This window comes from Cnephaeus nilssonii (assembly GCF_951640355.1).
Source record: "Cnephaeus nilssonii genome assembly, chromosome: 19".
Lineage (NCBI taxonomy): Eukaryota > Metazoa > Chordata > Mammalia > Chiroptera > Vespertilionidae > Cnephaeus > Cnephaeus nilssonii.
The window spans coordinates 33,276,163-33,297,571 of NC_137090.1; the positions used below are offsets into that span (position 1 = coordinate 33,276,163).

The window sequence follows — 21,409 nt, forward strand, 5'->3', positions numbered from 1 at the left end:
ATTGCAAAACAATAGAGCATGTTCCTAAGTGAATACGAAGTGTATGGTGGCCAACTATTTGTAAGGAGATTAATTTGTGAACCAATCGGCCATCTAAACAGAAGCCAGGATTGGGATTATCAGCAGAAATACTGCCACCTGAGACTGAAGAAAATAAAGAAAATGATTCAAAATGAAGGAAGTATGAACATGCATTACTCTTCAAGAAAAAGGAAGAAGGACCCCAAAGGCAATTTCAGAGATCATTAGGGCTGCTACTCCCACCACAGGACTGGAGTCCAAGGGACAAGGTTGCCTCTACCTTGGTTCAAAGGGCAGTACCACCACCCAGAAGAATGTCATGTAGGTCAGCTATTATAGAACATAGCACGGGTAGCATTTCAAGGGAGCCAAAGGTGCAGGGTTGCCCCATGGGGATGATACCACCACCCCAGTAACTCCTGAAAAAAATCACTGCCCCCATAGGTCCAGAAGGCAAAGTACCAAACCGAAGAGGATTATTCTTGAGCCTTAAGATCTAACGGAATTTGCCTCGCTAAATTTTGGACTTACTTGGGGCCTGTTACCTCTTCTTTTTACCTATTTCTCCCTTTTGGAATGGTAATGTGTATTCTATGACTGTCCTACCATTGTATTTTGAAGTACATAATTTACCTGGATTCACAGGTTCATAGTTGGAAAAGGATTCTTCCCCAAGTCTCACCCATATCTGATGAGACTTTGGACTTTGAGATGTAGAGTGATGCTAGAATGAGTTAAGACTTTTGGGACTGTTGGGATGAAATCAATATAGTTTGTATGTGAGAAGGACATATATTGGGGGAGGGGAGGGGTTGAATATTATGGGCTGAATGTTTGTGTCCCCCCAATTCCATACATTGAAGCCCTAACCCCTAATGTGATGGTATTTAAAGATAGGGGCCTTTGAGAGGTAACTAAGGTTAAATGATGCCATGAAAGTAGGGCCCCCATAATAGGGTTAGTGGCCATATAAAAAGAGAAAGAGACCAGAGCACCCTCTCACAGCCATGGGAGGACACAGCAAGAAGACAGCTGTCTACAAGCCAGAAGGAGGGCTCTCACCAGGAACTAAATCTGCCTACACAATGATCTTAGACTTTCCAGCCTCCAGAAAGTGAAAAATAAATGCCTGCTGTTTAAGTCACTAGGTCTATGTTATCCTATATAATAAAAACCTAGGTGGCGTCATGCCCTCGTGTGACATCATCTCAAGAGGGCCACCTAAGATGGCTGTCCTCATGTCATCACAAGATGGCCGCCACAAGATGGCTGGCAGGGGAGGGCAGTTGTGGGTGACCAGGCTGGCAGGGGAGGGCAGTTGGGAGTGAACAGGGGAGGGCAGTTGGGGGCGATCGGGTCAGCAGGGGAGGGCAGTTGGGGGCAATTGGACCGGCAGGGGAGCAGTTAGGTGTTAATCAGGCCAGCAGGGAAGTGGTTAGGGAGCGATCAGGTTGGCAGGCAGAAGTGGTTAGGGGCAATCAGGCAGGCAGGCAGGTGAGCAGTTAGGAGCCAGCAGTCCCGGATTGTGAGAGGGATGTCCGACTGCTGGTTTAGGCCCGATCCCCGGGATTGGGCCTAAACCGGCAGTGGCACATCCCCCAAGGGGCCCCAGATTAGAGAGGGTGTAGGCTGGGCTGAGGGACAACACCCCCGTGCATGAATTTTGTGCACCGGGCCTCTAGTTTTATTATAAGAGCCCGAGCTGACTAAGATAGGTTGTTTGGGTCTTTTGTTGTTGAGTTGTAAGAGTTCTTTATATATTCTGGACTTTAGCCCTGTATATGATTTTCAAGTATTTTCTCCTATTTTCTGGGTTGTCTTTTCATTGTTTTTTAAAGGCATCATGATTAGGTCTAATTATATTAAAAGTACTTTTAACTTATGACTTTTCCAATAAATGGCATTTGGTTAAAATAAGAGATCATTAATGCAACATCTTCTTTATTACCTGGAACTGGCATTAGTTTAATGATATGCTATTTACTCTTCAATTCCCTACTACAAACCACAATTGAACCCACAAATTGACAAGATGAGTTTAGGCATGCTCAATCAAGAGATGCTAACTCAATGCTTGTTTATTCTGTGGTAAGTGATGGAGAATGGCAGAGTAGTAGCCAAGTATACAAAAATCAACCTCTTACATACCATCTAGCTACAAGGGGCATTCATCTGACACTCATGAGAAGTTTCTTTGCTTTAAGTCAGACTAAAGCAATTAGAGTTAGAAATAGCCTGGGAAACACACAGTGTAAGAAATTACAACAGGAAAGTAAATTTTGATTTTTTAAAATGAGTGCAACTACATTTTTCTTTATTTCTTATTTTTACACATAATCATTTTCTTTTGACTAGAAGAAGCCTATAAATACCCTCTGCTAGTCATATTAATGATTTATTAGCAAGAATTTTTTAAACAGGGGTCTTTGTGGTTATAAATGGCTTGACAATTAGGTGCTGTGAATAAAATAGACCTCACTGCTTCATCATTATGTAATTTTTTGGAACAACAATTATCTCCATAGATGCCAAGCCAATACGTAAAGCTTAATATTAACCCAGAGACCTTTAAATTTGGTCTACTAGAAAGTTTAAGAATCCTTTGGAATTCTTTTTCATTCTAATGGAAATAAGATTATGATGCCTCTGGTAAGCATTCAGCTAAAATTTCTTCTGGTTTCTATCTTTTAACCCTATGTAAAAAAAAGACACTTCACTATCAGATATTCCCTAAGCGCCATGAAGCTTTAAGCCAAAATTTTTGTGATAACCAAGACAGGAAAAATATTGCCAATAACCTTAGTTACTGAGGAAAAGGAACTTTTTATGTTAGGTTGTAGTTTATAAGAGTGAGGTCTATATCAACAAACACCTGGTAGTTCATCTTTAAGGAAGCATTTCCTTTAGCCAGCTTCTCCACAATGAGCATGCTTATTGTACCCTTTCCCTGTATCATCCAGAATGGCTCATGTGATTGAGTTCAGAGGACACAACTTTGGTAACATTTAAATGACCATGTAGAATTTGCGAGGACTCTTTCTTGTGGGAGGGAGTTGATTTTAAAAACTACTTAAAGGAGGTAATATAAATGTTGGATGTCTCATACTTCTTGGATGTCTCATAATTTTTTTCTTTAAATGGCAGCATAATTTTTTTCTTTTACTGGTACCCTTATAACAATATGCCCACTATTCCGAGTGAGTGAGTGTCATTGTATTTGAAAGTACTGGGGATGTTACTCAGTATAACCTTTGTATTTAGAAAGTAAAATATTAACCAGTCTTAGGAAATGAAAAATATCAAAATGAATGACAAACATAAGTATAAAGCTGAAGGTTGAAATGTTCTTCAGTTGATATTTTCTTAAAAGGTAAGGAAAGTTAGCTTTTTTATTACTCAAGATACTTCTGAAGACTTGGGCCAAAACTAGACCAACAATGGCCTTTCTGCATTTTTAAAAAAGCAATCTAACATTTTATTTTTTTACTGAGGCATAATTAACATACAAAATTATATTAGTCTCAAGTGTACAACATAATGCAATCTACCATTTTAAATCTGAATCAGTAACTGAATTCTTAAAGCAATCCTATTTTGAGAGACCAATTAAGCATTTTGGAAAAGCAGGATAAGCTAATATGAAAAGACTGAAGAAAAATTAGAGAAAGAACATTAATTACAGAAATGCTACAGGATATGGCCATACATGTGAAATAAATCAGGCAAAGACAAATACAATATGATTTCACGTATAAGTGAAATCTAAAGGATAAAATAAATGAAATAGAAATAGACTCACAAATACAGAGAACAGACTGACAGTTGACAGAGGGGAGATGGGTTGAGGGGCTGGGTGAAAAGGTGAAGAGATGAAGAAGTACAAATTGGTAATTACGGTACAGAACAGTCACAGAGATGTAAATTACAGGATAGGGAATATAGTCAGTATAATAATAACTATGTATGGGGCCAGGTAGGTACTTGAAATATGGGGGGACCACTCCGCAAAGAACATGATTGTCTAACTACTATGCTATACACTTAAAACTAATACAGGATAATATTAAATGTAAACTGTAATAGAAAAACAACAACAAAAAGAAAAGCTATAGATTATAGTGAATAAACATACCTCCTGGGCTGTGACCGGCATTCCTCCTCTGCACTGTCTGCCTCCTGTATAGACAGGAAAACGAGAAAAACAATTTACAACCTGAGGTCTCATATCACAATATCAACAATGAAATTTTACTAAGCTTTACATGTAGGAACACCGTTTTCATGCTGTGTACTTGAACTAAATTCTCTATAAAAAATGACTTTAACCCAGGAGAGGTTGATATATATTAATAGAAGTTATTCCTGAAGACAACTTTAAAAATAGTCTACAAATTTAATTGATAACAAAGTACTAATCATTGAAGAATTACCTCTAAAAACCAACTCAAGATGTTATATTATTGTTACATATGTTTTTATGCTACTTCAAATTCACAATGACCTATTAATGATTCTGACCCCCAAAGAACAACCTAAACAATGAGCACCACTTCACAAAGTGCTCATTATCAAATCACCATTACCATCAACATAATGGCTACTACTTACTAAGTATTTATAACTGTTAGGCATCTTCCTCAACACTTTGTCCTACTTATTTCTTATAAACTCAAAAGGTTGATGGTCCATATTTTCACTGATTCTAACATATATAACTTAGGATAAATCAATGTGATAAAAAATTACTGAATCATAGTTTGCCTGCAATATTTATTTTTTCTTAGTGGCACATAAAATAATTGGGTGTGTTATAACCTATGTGTGGGAACCATGCCAGACTCGTCAGATACTCAAGGCCAATTAGAGTGAAGGCCTTGTTAGTATGGCCAAGACCACTCTAACATGGGAATCTTAGTTAGAATGTTCAAGGCTAAGATGCCATACACAGGTGCAAGGACAGCAATCTCACGGTACAATGCTCACATGTACCTTTCTGTAGCCAAAATGATTGATGTAACTATTGGCAAGACGCCTCTTTTGTCTAAATAGTATTAAAGTAGGTTACTGACCAGCCAGTGTGCTGGGGAGAAAAGGCAGGCACAGAGGATGCAGCTATGATATAAGGCTGGTGCTGCTGCGATATGAAGGGGGAAAAGGCTGGGAGAGGTGAAAGAGGCTGGAGAGGCTCCTGAGGCTATAGCTCTAAGGGAGAGCTTAGGTGCCACTGCAATGTGAGGCAGAGGTCCAGAGGTAGCGTGCAGCTGTTCAGATAATAGCTGTGGGTATAGAGGCTCCTGCCTCTTTGTAGGAAAGACGTATTTGTTCATCAGCCGGTGTGTGGCTACCTGTATGGGACTTTGCAGTGAAGAACTCCATCTACCACCCAGTGCCCCAAGAAGGTCCAGCGCCTGGCAGAGGGGCCCAGACCCAACAGTTCGTGTGGCAAGCAGGGTTCAAGAAGCAACATGCCCTGACAATTGATGTAGTTGTTAGCAGGATTCAGAAGTAGCAACTGTGTTCTTGCTGTGCTCTGGCTGCTCTCACCCTATGGCAATTTAAATTTAAGTGTGAATACCTTACAGATAAAGAAACTGAATTTCACAAAGAGGAAAGAAATAAGTTGCCCTAGGAAACTCCTATAGTGAAGCTAGAAGTAAAACTGATAAAGTATTGCCTTCTAACACCTTGAAAAGCATATCATTTATCTCTCCTTAGCTTAGGTTAGAAATTATTATGTGTTAAGGTATTTCACAGATCTTTTCTTGGAGAAAGAATATTAATATGAAGGAAAAGTGAAAAAAGTTAAGAGAATTAATGATACTGTGGTGCTAAAATTTTCCTTACATTTTCTCTCTGACATTTTATATTTGTTTCTGGTCACCCTTGCCCTATTTGTATATGGTGTGAGGTAGGAGTTGAGGTTCTTTGTTTTTTCACATATGGTGATCCAGTTTTTAAGCATCATTTGTTGAAACTTCCCTTTCCCCATTGGATTACTTGTCTCTTTTGTAAAAAATCAAATGACAATATAAGTGAGGTCTATTTCTAGCTTTTTATTCTTTTCCATTGACCTATTGGTCAATCTTTATGTCAATACCATACCATCTTGATTACTATAGTTTCTAGTACGTTTTTAAGGAAATATAAATCCTCTAACTTGATTCTTCTTTTTCAAGATTGCTTTATTTTCCAGTAAGTCTATTTGTCTTGAAATCTATTTTATCTGATATTAATACAACCACTCCAGACTTTTACTCACTGTTTGCAAGGTATATTTTTTAATCTCTTTATATTTTAAAGAATGTCTTTTATAGACAGAATATAGTTAGATCTTGCTTTATTTTATCCATTCTGACAATCTCTGCCTTTTAATTATAGTGTTTGGTCCATTAACATTTAATGTAATTAAATAGATTTGTGTCTACCATGTTATTATTTATTGTCTGTTTATCCCCTATATGTTTACTCTTCTATTCCTCCATTTCTGCTTTCTTTTGTATTATCTGAATATTTTTATTTTGTTTTTATATGTTTTTATTGATTTTGTTAGAGAAAGAGGAAGAGAGAGGGAGAGAGAGAGAGAGAGAAACATCGTGTGAGAGAGACACATCAATTGGTTGCCTCCTATATGCACCTGGACCTGGAATTGAACCTGGGTATGTGCCCCGACTGGCAGTCAAACTGGCAACCTTTTGGTGCATGGGATGATACTCTACCAACTAAGCCACACTGGCCAGGAATGAATATTTTTTAGAATTTCATTTTAATTTACCTACTGGTTCAACCTCTTTACATTATTTTTTATTCCACTGTTTTTTTAAAAACATATGTTTATATTTGTAAACAACATATTATTTAATTTTGATTGTTTTGGGAATTTAAAAATTGTATTAAACTGTATGTAGTCTTCTCAATATGCTAACTACTATACTAACAAGATTCATCCACTTATTATATATAACTATGGTTTGTTCATTTTTACTGGGGTAAAAGATTGCATTATATGACTATATCAAAGTTTATCCATTCTACATAGATAGATGGGATTGTTTCCAATTTTTGATGACATCAGCCATGCTGTTACACATATTCTTTTCTTTTTAATACTTTATTTTTTAATTTGTTCTTTTTTTTGTTGTTAATAATGACCTGAGGATATTTTTCCATTGATTTTTTAAAATTTAAATTCTTTATTGTTTAAAGTATTACATAAGTCTCCTTTTTCCCCCACTGACCACTCCCTGGCTGCTCCCACCCCGCAGCACATGCCCTCACCCCTACCCCCCATCTGTGTCCATTGGTTATGCTCATATGTATGCATACAAGTCCTTTGGTTGATCTCTTACCCCCTCACCCCCGCCTTCCCTCATAGGTTGGACAGTCTGTTCAATGCTTCTATGACTCTGGTTCTATTTCTGTTCATCAGTTTATGTTGTTCATTATATTCCACAAATGAGTGAGATCATGTGATATTTATCTTTCTCTGACTGGCTTATTTCGCTTAGCATAATGCTCTCCAGTTCCATCCATGCTGTTGCAAATGGTAAGAATTCCTTCTTTTTTATAACAGTGTAGTATTCCATTGTGTAGATGTACCATAGTTTTCTAATCCACTCATCTGTTGATGGGCACTTAGGCTCTTTCCAAATCTTAGCTATTGTAAATTGTGCCACTGTGAACATAGGGGTGCATATATCCTTCTGATTGGTGTTTCTGATTTCTTCGGATCTATTCCTAGAAGTGGGATTACTGAATCAAATGGAAGTTCCATTTTTAATTTTTTGAGGAAACGCCATACTGTTTTCCACAGTGGCTGTACCAGTCTGCATTCCCACCAGCAGTGCAAGAGGGTCCCTTTTTCTCCACATCCTCTCCAGCACTTGTCGTGTGTTGATTTATTGATGATAGCCATTCTGACAGGTTTGAGATGGTACCTCATTGTTGTTTTGATTTGCATCTCTCGGATGATTAGTGCCTGAGCATTTTTTCATGTCTCTTGGCCTTCTGTATATCTTCTTTTGACAAGTGTCTATTTAGGTCCTTTACCCATTTTTTGTTTGGATTGTTTATCTTTTCTTTGTCTGTGTAAGCTTCTGATTTCCCCTTCAATTTTGAATGATAGCCTTGCTGGACAGAGTATTCTTGGATTCAGTCCCTTGCTTTGCATCACTTTGTATACTTCCTTCCATTCCTTTCTGGCCTGATGTGTTTCTGTTGAAAAATCATTTGATAATCTAATGGGAGCTCCCTTGTAGGTAACTTTGTCTCTCTCTTGCAGCCTTTAAGATTCTCTCTTTGTAGTTAATGTTTGCCATTGTAATTATGACATATCTTGGTGTTGGTCTTTTGGGATTCATCTTGTTTGGGACTCTGTGCTTGTGTGACTTTTTCTTCCCCAAATCGGGAACGTTTTCTGACATTATTTCTTCAAATAGGTTTTCTAACCCTTGCTCCTCTTCTTGTCGTTCTGGCACCCCTATTTTATGTATGTTGCTTCATTTCATGTTGTCCCAAAGCTCCCTCAGGCTCTCCTCCTGTCTTTTGATTTTTTTTCTCCAATTGTAGTTCAGATTGGGTGTGTTTTGCTTCCCTGTCTTCTAATTCGCTAATTCTGTCCTCTGCTTCTCCTAGTGTACTGTTGAAAGCTTCCATATTGTTTTTTATTGTAGCTGTATCACTTTTTATTTCCTCTTCATTCTTACATAGGCTGTTGATTTTCTCATCCATCCGGTTTATGAACTGTATGACCCTTATTCTGAATTATTTTTGACATATTGCATGTCTCCATTTCATTTAGTTCCTTTTCTGGCAATTCCTCCTTTTCTTTCCTTTGGGGGTTGTTCTTCTGTCTCCCCATTTTTGCTCTCACCAAAGGATCTAGGTGTCGAGTCACTCGGGGCTTGTAGCTGTAGCGGTGGACTTGGTGGTAGGTTGCGTGGTCATGGGCAGTGGCCGCTCCTTGCGTGGTTGCGGGGCAGCTGCTCCTTGTGCAGTCACGGGTGGTGGCTACTCCTTGGGGGTCATGGGCAGCAGCTGATTGTGGGGCAGCTGCTCCTCGCATGGTTGTGGGCAGCGGCTGCTCCTCGGTGGGTGGTCACAGGGAGGCTGTTCCTCATGCGGTTGCAGGTGGTGGCTGCTCCTCCAGTGGTTGTGGGCGGTGGCTGCTCACGCAGCTGCTGGAGTGGTCTCGGTGCCTGGGGCTGCTATGTAAGGCTTGGCTGTTCACGCACGTGGTTGCTGAGCCTGGGGCTGATGCGTAAGGCTCAGCTGCTCATATGCGTGGTCTCGGTGCCTGGGTCTAAGGCATCTGGCTGGAGGCAGGGGAGTGCCTTCTGGAACTCACAGGAGCTCTCAGCTTGGGAGGCTGGGGTCCCGGCATCCATGGGTCGGCAGCCGAGGCAGCAGGAGTGGCTGTAGTATTCTGGGTGGTGTCTGAGAGCACCCTGGGTGGAGGTGAGGCTGGACTCCCAGTCACAGCAGCTCTCCCCTTCAAGATGGCGCACTCTGGGAGAGATTACAGCAGTAGCAGAGGCTGCCCGGCTATGTGAGCCAGGTCCGCCAGCCCTCGAAGGTTCTGTGAGATCTAGCTGTCCCTCCCTCATTCACACAAACACACACACCACACATCCACACACTCCCCTTTCACTCCCTCACTCATTCACTCTCTCTCACTATTGTCCTGCTGGCCGCCATCTTGGAATCCTCCTGATTTTTTTAAAAGAGAGAATGGAAGGAAGGAAGGGAGGAAGGAAGAGAGAGGGGGAGAGAGAGAGAGAGAGAGAGAGAGAGAGAGAGAGAGAGAGAGATTGGTTGCTTCCCACATATACCCCGACCAGGGCCAGGAATGAATGTCCAACTGAGGTAACTGCCTTTGACCAGGAATTGAAGCCATGACCCTCCGATACACAGGCTGATGCTCTAGCCACCGAGCCACCCTGGCCAGGCCTGTTATACACATTCTTGTACATGTCCTTTGGTCTGCATGCACAAGAATGCCAACAGGATATATACCTAGGAGTGGAATTAGAAGGTTGTAGAGTCAATAAAGGTTCAAATTTATAAGATAGTGCCAAATTATTTTCCAAAGTGGCTGTGCTGATTTATATTCCCCCCAGGAAGAAGTGAGAGTTAATTAATCTAAACCCTAGCCAACACTTGGAATCATCAGATGTTTTCATTTTTGCCTGTATAGTGTTTATCTCATTATTGTCTTAATTTGCCTTGCCCTCATTACTAATAAGGTTGAACACCCTCTTACATGTTTATGGGCCATTGTTAGCTTCATATCCTTCCCCTCATATATAAGTGAGCAGATAAAAAAGGGGATACTTTAAAAATGAGCAGATCAAAAGGGGGATAATTCAAATTATTTTCAGCTCTTTGGTGAATTTTTCTACCAATGAGAATTGTGATGAGAGCATGTAGAAAAGTAAAAAGCAAAAACACCCTTGATATTTCCTTAGAGGGCACAAGGGACCAAAACCAGTTGCATGTACAAAGATGAATAACATTTATTGAGCATCACTATGGGCTTTAAGTAACTTTATGTTATTTTATTTAACATGTACCAAAACCCTATAGGACTTGCTCAAGGTCACAAAGCCAATTTTTGGTATAGCAGAATTTGAACTCAGGTCTATATTTCTGCTATAACCAATTGCCTCTAAACTAAGAATCTGACTTTGGTACTTATATCCCAAGATAGTGGGTAGGGAGGGAACTAAAGAAGAAAGCAAGAGAGAGAACCAAGATAGAGGCTGGTACTTGCTGCCTCCCACAACCACTTCAAAATTCAACTAAAATACAGAACAACCATCATTCAAAACCATCTGAAATCTGGCTGAATGGAAGTCCTACAATTAGAGAAGTAAAGAAAAAAGCACATTGAGATTGGTAGGAGGTGTGGAGGTGTGAAATGGGCTGGTCTGACACCCACATGTGGCGTTTTTTTTTAACCGGGAAGGATATCTCAGTTGCAGAGGCCTTCTGTGAGGAGCAAGGGGTCCCAGCCCCACACTAGACCCAGGGTTATAGTGCTGGGAAGAGAAGTCCCTGTAACTCTGGGCTGTAAAGACCAGCAAGGATTGTGGCTGAGTGACATGGAGGCTGCTGGAGACACAGGCACTTCCTCTTAAAGGGCCGGCACATGAACTTATACAAATTCACTAACCTTTGAGCTCCAGCACTGGGGCAGTGGCTAGGGGGATCCAGGGACATACAGGGAGGAACTGGATTGTCTGGCATCAGAGCAAGAACTTGAGGGCGGCTTTCTCCCTGACAGGAGTACCTGTAGGGGTCATTGTTCCTATGTTGCGACTTCCCCCTGTTGCAGAGCTAATTGGCAGCCATATCTGAGTTTCCATTGCCTGGCTCACACTGTTTGCTCTGCCCTGGTGATTCCTTGAGACCCTGCCCCATACAATTAAAGCCCCACCCCAAGCTGTTTGCAGAAGCTTTTCCATATGAATGGCCTGTCCTGGCTTAGGCTTCAGACTTTCCTAAAATCTCTCAAACAAGCACCAGCTGGTGTCCGCATACTCTGTACCTATCAATAAGAGGCCCAAGACCTGGCACTAGAAGCAGTCTGCCTAGCTTCACAGCTTGGCCTCATGTGGGCTCTTCCAAGCCCAACACAAGTAGCAGCCACCTGCAGATCACTTTGTAGCTCCTGCCGGGAAGCCCCAGGCAGTGGCTGACTTTGCACTTCCTGGGAGGCCCTAGAGCCAAAGCACCTGGTGGACAGTTTTAGACAATACCAGATTACAATTCTACATATTCATGAGCAACATACTCATGGGGCAGACTCAGTGAGCACCAAAGCCCCACTGAAGCAAGTCCTGCTCCATTGGGTGTCTCCTGCACAGCTACTCTTCCACTGTAGTTGCAGCTGATCCTCACAGCCAATTGGTCTGGAGGTCAATTCCTCCCAGTGATGCCAACAGCAATCAAGGCTCAACTACAAGACTGTGGACACAGCCCACACAGTGGCACACCTAGGTGCCCAGCTCAGGTGACTGGGGAGGCTGAGCCACTGGGCCCTACAGGACACCTACTATACAAGGGCACTCTACAAATTCCAGGAGACATAGCAGCTCTACCTAATACATAGAAACAAACACAGGGAAGCAGCCAAAATGGGAAGACAAATAAACATGTCACAAATGAAAGAACAGAAGAAATCTCCAGAAAAAGACTAAATGAAATGGAAGCAAATAAACTACAAGATACAGAGTTCAAAACAATGGTTATAAGAATGCTCAAGGATCTTAATGAGAGCTTCAAGGGACTTAGTGAGAATTTCAAGGATCTCAGTGAGAATTTCAAAGACATGAAAAAGGACCAGTCAGAAATTAAGCATACACTAACTGAAACAAATAATTTACAGGGATTCAACAACAGAGTAGAGGTTTCTGAGAATCAAATCAATGATTTGGAATATGAAGAAGCAAAAATACACCAATTTAGAAGAGTAAAAAGAAAAGAATCCAAAAATATTTAGAGAGTATAAGGAGCTTCTGGGACAACTTCAAGTGTACCAACATTAACATAATGGGGTGCTAGAAGGAGAAGAGAGAGATCAAGATATTGAAAACCTATTTGAAGAAATAATGACAGCAAACGTCCCCTACCTGGTGAAAGAAATAGACTTGCTTTCTTCTTTAGTTCTCTTGTAAGCGCAGAGAATACCAAACAAGAGGATCCCAAAGAGGCCCACACCAAGACACATCATAATTAAAATGGCAAGGGTTAAAGACAAAGAGAGAATCTTAAAAGCAGCAGGAGAAAAGCAGTTAGTTACCTACAAGGAGTACCCATATGACTATCAGCTGATTTTTCAACAGAAACTTTGCAGGTTCTTTGAACATCCTTTTAAAGATTGTTTTGAACTCTGTATTTGGGAGATTGCTTGCCTTCATTTCAATTACGTCTTTTTCTACGAATTTCTCCTGTTCCTTCATTTGGGGCATGTTTCTTTGTCTCTTCATTTTGTCTGCCTCACTGTAATTGTTTTTGTGTATTAGGTAGATCTGCGATGCCTCCCGGTCTTGGTATCATGGCCTTATATGGATGTCTTGTGGGGCTCAATGGCACAGTCTCCCTGATCATCTGAGCTAGGTGCTCCAGGAATGTCCCTTGTGTGGGTTATGTGAACCTTCCTGTTGTAGTTGAATCTTGATTGCTGTTGGCACATCTGTGGGTAAGATTGACTTGGTCTGACTAACCATGAGGATCAAACCCATGCAGAGGAATTTGCCCCAGCAGGGTCTGGTGCCTGCAGAAATCTCCCTTTGGGTGTGCCGCTTTTGATCTAATTGGGTCATGCTCTGATGTGGTCTGAATCCTGCCATTGGGTGTGTTGATTTGGGGCATCTTGGGAGGGATTACAATGCAGATCAATGTAAAGCACTTCTGTGACCAGCCCTGGGCTACCTGTTTGGAGCTATAAAGTAATCCACAGTTTGTGGCTACCTTTGCTGGGCCTGGGTGTATGAGGGAAGGGCCAAGCTGCTCTTGACTGATAGGAAGGGTGGAGATGTGAAAAGGGCTGGCCCTATACCCATGTGTAGCGGTTGAGAATCCAGGGGGATATCTCAGCTGGAAAGGTTCCCCCTGAAGTGAGTGGGATCTCAACATCACATGTGGATGGATGTCGCTGGTTGGGCATGCAAAGGAAAAATGACCCCTGCCCTAGAGCCAACAATTCAGTCTCTCCCTCCTTGAGAGCCTACTAAAAGAGTGGCACTGTGGGCCCAAGCTGGCCATAGTCATCTGACTCCTCTGCAGGGCATGAGCTCAGCAGGTCAGGGCCACTGGGAATTGGGAGGATGGCGACACTGGATCTCCCATAGGTGGGAGCTGTCAGTCAAATACATGAGGAGGAGGGAGAACTCAGTATCTGACACAGAGCCACACAACTCAGTATCTGATACCCTGAGTTCACTCAGTGGTGCTCTGGGCTGGGGAACCCAATGTGATGTTGAGATCCCACTCACTTCAGGGGGAACCTTTACAGTGTTCACAGGAGCAAATCAGCTTTGAGTCTGATCTTGAAGGAAGAAAAAGATCTGAAGAGGCACAGAGACTGACAGGCATTTGAGATATAAGCAAGAGGAAAGAACAACAGGAATATGTTTGATACATTGGGGTGGCTGTGCACTGCAAAGGTAAGTTGCTGCAGACAGGCTGTCTACGCCTGATCCCATGGGGAAGCAAGGGAAGGTATTTATTGGCATCTTAGAAAATGGAATAAAACTAGAAATTGTTGCTTTGGTAGCAATAACACACTCTTTAAGGAAACAGCGGCTTAAACTTGGAAAGCCAATCAAGAAAAATTAGTTACTTTTTCTAAAGCCAGTAGACACTGGTTAATCACAGATATCCACTAGAGGGCAGACAAGTCAAAGTTTACACTTTGGTTGAGACACTGCATCCATAGATAAAATTAAGCATACAAGAGAAAACTTCACATGTTGTTTAAAGAGCATTTTCAGTGCCTTTAACTTTGAGCAGATCCTTAAGCTAGGAGGTAAATATTTCATAGAATAGATTTATGTGGTACAAAATGTTTCTTAATTGCAAAATGGAGCAGTGGAAAAGTTATACTTTAGGAATCCGGCTTAGCTGACTGGCACAGTGCTTTTACATGACAAGCATACCTGGAATGCCAACAGCAGCAATCATCACTGGTTAGCTTACCTCAATCTTCCCCACCCATCTCCGGCACATTATAATCACACACAAGGTAACAGCTCACAATGTGTATACTATCTGAACCATAATTTCAATCTAAGTTCTCCTTTTGGTCAACTGGGGAAGGGCTTGGTTTTAAGGACTCATATCTCTTTACTGTCAGAGTGAGATGAGGCTACTAGGTAGAGAGGTTCTTATTTGTGCAGTTTCCTCAGCAGGCCAAGGAGCTGTCAGATGAGGGTGTTGGTGGCAGTCCTCAGATCTCAATAACTAGGACACAGCATAAATATTAACATCGAAATAAAAGGGTTGAGAATTCCACCAGATTTTTTAGATACTAAGGCTAGATTTTGCAAAGCACCATAAATACTTTTTTTGTTTTGATCTCTTGAAAAATGTCATTAAAGGTGCAAGGGCAACCCTATCTAGTAGGTTGACTTTCTGTCATTAGCTGAAAGTAGTTTTCTTCCACTCTTGACCAATGCTAGTATCATAGGCATTTTCTTTCTCCTTGGAAAATGACAACATTTAGTTTCAGATATTAAGTACTTCAACTGCAGGTGAATTTTGCTATACTGAAATGCTTGTACTATTTCCAACAAGCCAGGCCATCTTGTCTCTTAGACTTTGCTCTGTTGTTCTCTGTCTAGAATAAACTTTATTCCCTTCTTTGTGTGTCTACTTCTACTCATCCTTCAGATTGTAGCTTAGGATGTCCCTTTCTCCAGAGGTCTCCTTTGTGAGTTCTGTGCTCTTTTCAAGAGCAACCATACAGTTGTCTACTGGAAAAATTTTCACACTGCCTGTTTACTTGTTGGTCTCCTAGAAGGCAGGAACTGTATCTTAATCACCACAACATCCCAGTATTCAACAATGCTCAATAAATATTTGTTGAATGAATGACTAACATAAAAGAGAGGTCAATATAGTGGGACAGATCCTAACCAAGGTGTTTCATTTTTTATAAATTCACCTATTTACTTTTTAATATCTTCACATGGTTGAGTATATGTTTTTTATGTAACCATACATTTTAAAACCATGACATATATTAAAAATAAAAGTGTATACACAGCGAGGGAGGGAAATGTTAAAAAGTTAAAGTCCAATGATAAACCGAGAAAAATATTTTTACCATATATAAAACAATGGAATGTCTCAATAAATAAAGCATTCCAATGAATCAATAAGAAAAAGGCAAATACCCCAACAGAAAAATGGGCAAAAACTAGGAGCTGATATTCACAAAAGACAGAGAAATGGGCTGAAAAGGAAGTAAAAGTATGGTTTTGCTTGAAATAAAAAACAAAATTCAAATAAAGATGCTGTACTATATCTTCCTATGAAATTATTTAAAGTAAAACATAATAATGTGCAATACTGACTGCCAATGGATCAAAAAATGGACAATTTTTGGTAATCTGTATCAAAGGCTTTAGAATTGGGTTATATATATGTGTTTTTATTTTAGAAAGAGGAAAGGAGAGAAACATAAGATGTAAAAACACTGATCGGTTCCATTCCAACCGGGGATGGAACCTGCAACCTCTTGGTGTACAGACGACACTCCAACCAATTGAGCCACACCAGCCAGGGCAGAATTGGGTCATATTTTTGACTTTATAATTTTATGTCTAGAAATACATTCTAGTACAAGATGATAGAAGATTTCACCAAGGATTTATGTACAAGGATACTGAATGCAGACAATTATTTAGCAAACGATTTTTTAGCTATCTTAATGTAGAAAGACAGGAAAAGCTGAGTAAATGAAAAACTGCTCATAAGAAAATTTTATTAAGCCATTAGTTTATATTGTTTATTTAAAATAAGAACATGATCAGAATATAATGATTACAATGATCATCCTACCTAATAAAAGAGTAATATGCTAATTGACCGTACCTTCGCTACACCCACAGCCAATCAGGGGTGCTATGCAAATGAACCCAGCAAAGATGGCAGCCTCCATGCGCTGCCCTGCCCCCCATCGCTAAGGGACCCGGGCAGTGGCGGCGCCCCAATCACTGAGGGACCTGGGTGGCGGCTGTGCCCGGATCGCTGAGGGACCCAGGCGGCGGTGGCGCCCCGATCGCGGATGGCGGCGCAGGGCCAGGCAGCGCCCACCCCCGTGCCGCCGCTGCTGGGGTCCAAGCCCCAACCCTGAAAGAAGGTGGAAGGCAGTGGCCAGAGCCAAGGCCTGGGTCCCCAGTGCCGGAGGAAAACTGGTGCCGGCAGCCAGGTGAAGGAAGGTCTATTGCACGAATCTTCGTGCAACGGGCCTCTAGTGTATTATAATCAGAAAAAAACATTTATAAATATGAAGTAGAGACATAGGAGAAATATACAAATTCCTATACTTTTTCTTTTCTTAATTAGATGTCTTCTGAGACATTAAGTAGAAGATTACACATATCATCTGACCAGTGTTTTAAAAGAGACATAAAAGCTTCTCCTTGCAGGTGGCTACCTGAATAAATGACATACTTTCTTTCCTCCCTCTTTGAACAGCAGCTCCTACACTCCTGCTATAGCCATGTGAACTCAGTTCAAGCTCACAACTTTTTCTATCCTATTCAGTGTTCTTTTTCTCTAGAGCAGTGCTTTTTAAACTGGGATGCAAGTAACCCAAGGTCATGCCTCAGTGTGGTAAGAATTTTTGAAACCAGAGGATGAATATAAAGCGTATTCCCAGAGCATCAATTTTACCTGATGGAAAGTAATATTTTTATAGTAACAGGGATACAGATACATAAACATTTGCATGAAATTTAAAGTAAACCATAAGAACTCAAACAAGTTTCAGCCTTGTAATAGGCTCCTTTAAACTCTATATGCCCAGACTGTCAGGGGTTCCCTAATTACTCTCCTCTGCTGTTAGAGAAACTTTTGGTGGAAAGACTTGAAGAGCCCTATAGAGGGCTGCTGTATGTAACTTTCTAATTGAAATAAGCCAGTCAGAGAAAGATAAGTATCACATGATCTCAGCCATATGTGGAATCTAATGAACAAAATAAATCAATGTACAAAATAGATCCAGAGACACAGAAGCATGGAACAGACTGTAGAATCTCAGAGGAAAGGGTGGGAAGAGATCAACCAAAGAAGTTGGATGCATATATGCATAAACTGTGGACACAGACAATAGGGTGGTGAAGGCTTGGGGCGAGGCGGGGGGAGGTGGGTGTTTGGAGGTGGTGGGGGCAGGCTAGAAGGGGTCAATGGGGGGGGAAAGGGGATATATGTAATACTTTCAACAATAAAGATTTTTTTTTACATCTACAGAAAACAAATAAAGTTAAGCCTATGCTTAATATTGAACAATTAAGATACAAGTTAAATTCTGGAGGGTATGATGGGTTAACATGTAGGCAAAGAAGACCAAATGCTTATGATGGTCTAATTTCTTGACCTACCTGTAAAAATATAGACATGTCATTTAACTTAATTTGGCTTCCATAAACAAAACACTGAAAAACAAGTGCTGAAAAAGTTGATTCAGTACTTCAAACTAAAAGAAACAAACACAAAGCCTCCAAGCTTACTTGAAGTGAAACATAGATAATGAAGGAAAAAATATGAAGTTATAAATCAGAATTTGATCTAATTCTAATGTAAGTTACGCCTAGCTAGTGATCCCTGCTAACTCACTGAACATCATAAGGAGACCAATTATTAATAGTCTTCCACAGTTAAAACACTCTTTGCTTATATAAATAATAGATTTAAAAAATTGGCAACTTAAGGTAGGAAAACTTTAATTACACTCACAGTACCTGTTAACCTTGAAAACACACAGACTCTAATAGAACAAGACAGCATCTCCCCCACTAATATAAATCTAATGAGAACTGCATGAATATAAAATGTTTGAGAAAGGTAAAATCTTATGAGAAAGAAGCACTCAATCATCTGAATTTCTCCTCCAATTTGTTGAAAATCAGTATCATGTATTGTCAATTTTTAGACTATCCAATCCACCTCAGGAACTCTTCAGCTACTCAGTCTTTTAAGTATCCATTGTTTTTCATTAACTGAAAACAATAGTCTCCTCATATTTTCCTCCAGTCTCACTTCAATATGGCTCCTACCTACCTTTCCCTTCCATTTTGCACAAACCTTACGGCATTTTCTCCTTGGTCTTCTTTGAAATTTTATATCTTGAGACAACTTTAGAAAATATTTATGTTCTAAACTCTGAAAAAATATTGACGCATCCCTCCCTGCCACACCCTCACCAATTAACAATCTAGGACAGAAGAAATTGTTATAACCAACATTTCAATGCAATCCTTTTCTTCAGCCACCCTAAGGGAGTTCAGAATATACTTCATCATTGATGCTTACACTCATTAGAATTCTGACAATCAAGACAAATTACAGAAAGCCTATGATAACATAGATTATTTTGCTACCTATCTATCCTATATTATCTATTAATAATATATTCTTTGATCTAGATTTGCCCCCACCCCAAACTGAATAGAACTAGGGAGGAAAAGGGAGAAAAAAGGTAAATAATAAAAGCCAAGATGGGTATACCTGATTTACAGATTCTAATATAAGTGAGCTTAACTTTAAAAACATCCATCCTCGTCATTTAAATATTTCTGCTTGAGGAACTAGTACAATCCCAATATGAATTATTTGCATAAATTCAAAGAACCAATAAAAGGCACCATCAATTCCATAAAAATGCAATTTCCAGAAGCAAAAGTAGATATAAAAAGGAATTCCCCAAACAACATCCTGCTCAGCAAACACTTTTGAGCAACTACCAGGAAATATTTATTACTTGCCTCATTTCCTACATAACTTTCCTGATAAACAATGCCTTTAATATCTCATGAAAAGAATAACCAAGACTACTACTCAATGTTGGTAAAATGAAACATTACACAGTACTATTTCATATAACTTAAACGAAGTCAACTGAAACTGGAGTAAAATAGTAGCTATAAAGTATACTGTAGATTTAAAAAAATCTTTCAAACTATCAAAACAAATTGAGATGACACACAAAATGCTTTCATGCTATATTTTCTACAAGATCTAAGAGGACAACAATTTTAAAAATTAAGCTTTGAAGAAAATCATAGTGGCTTTAGTTATATCTATGTGTATTATGTGAACACATGTGCATAGTCACTATCAATCTCAGGTAAGTGCTTCCACAGAGACTTGTGTCATGGGACTGAGTTTTTATAAAGTGACTAGAGGCTCAGTGCATGATTGAATCATGCACGTGTAGGGTCCCCTACACGCTTTCGCTTTTCGCGGTGGAGCTGGGTGCCTGTCCAGCGGTGCACCAGGCCTTTCAGAATCCTCCGGCTTGGCGGAGGCTTCTGAAAGGCCTGGTGCCGGAATAGACAGGCACCCAGCTCCCCCACTTTTGATGGTCCCTGGCCGCTGAGGGGGGCTGCCGCGGACACCTGGCTACCCTGCTGTTGAGAGGCGCAGCTGGGTATCCGCGGCAGCGGATCTGGCCGTTGAGAGGTGCAGCGGGCGGGACTCCCGCCCCCTGCGCCTCTCAACAGCAGGGTAGCCCCCCTCAGTGGCAGCGGATCCGTGCCTCTCAATGGCCGGATAGGCCACCCCGAGTCCCGCCCCCCAGCCTCCCCTCGCCCAATCGTGGGCTTAGCGGAGTGATGGTAATTTACATGTTACTCTATTATTAGATAGGATAATTTCCATACCTTTGAGAAGTCACAGAATTGAATACTCAGTATGTACAATCCAAATGGATAGTAAGCAAGATAGCTATCTGGGACAATTATGAAAGCTATGTAATATATCCAGATCTAATCCTCAGCCTTTAGAGCAACTGCATTGCATGGATAACTTAATAATCAATGCTGAGATCAAAAATACTTTTTCCTTGGCCTATATAAGTGAAGAGTTTAAAAACAGTTTCACATAAGTAAAATCTATGAAATATTAGAAAAATTTTCTGGTGAAGTAAAGCAAACCCACTTTTTCAACCATTCTACTTTACATGAACTAGGTCTCATCATATTTTCATACTGGAGGTATGAGCAAACTAATTCAAAAGACATAGTTATTGCCTTCATATTGGTTAATAAAGACCAATGACAATAATAGTGATGTGAATAATGTAAGGCAAAATAAATGTCAACTAAAGGGTATATACATGTTGTAAATATAAAATCTGTTTCTCTATTACTCAGCACTCTTAGATTTCTTCAAAATGAATCCACCACAGAAAGATGGGACATGGTCCTTCAGACTGACATGGCCATTTATTAGAGAAATATCTCTTTTTAAAAAAAATATAGTTTTATTTCAGAGAGGAAGGGAGAGAGAGAAATAGAAACATCAATGATGAGAAAGAATCATCAATCGGCTGCCTCCTGCACGCCACCTACTAGGGATTGAGTCTGGAACTGCGACATGTGCCCTGAATGGGAATTGAACCATGACCTCCTGGTTCATAGGTCGACGCACCTTCTTTACCTTCCTCAGGTTCTAACACTCCATACTGGGCCGCCCCTCAATCCTTATTTCCCACAGAGACTCCCTCCTCATACTACTCAGGTTCCAACAATTGACTTCCAGGCATCTCTCCCATGTATATGACCTCCTTATCCTGCTTGGGCTCCAAAATCCCACCCACACTGGGCCTTGGTGCCCAACCAAAGACACCTATCATGCTCAGTCCAATCTAATGACTTTTGTA

General features: G+C 40.5%; 1 protein-coding gene across 2 annotated transcripts in view; it reads right to left on the reverse strand.

The window, feature by feature from the left end:
- SSH2 (slingshot protein phosphatase 2) overlaps positions 1–21,409 on the reverse strand; it is a 216,621-nt gene that overhangs the window by 127,135 nt on the left and 68,077 nt on the right. For both annotated transcript variants that reach the window (XM_079798860.1, XM_079798858.1), the window contains one exon: positions 4,154–4,197. In XM_079798860.1, the coding sequence (XP_079654986.1) occupies positions 4,154–4,197 (44 nt within the window). The remainder of the gene's footprint in view (positions 1–4,153; positions 4,198–21,409) is intronic.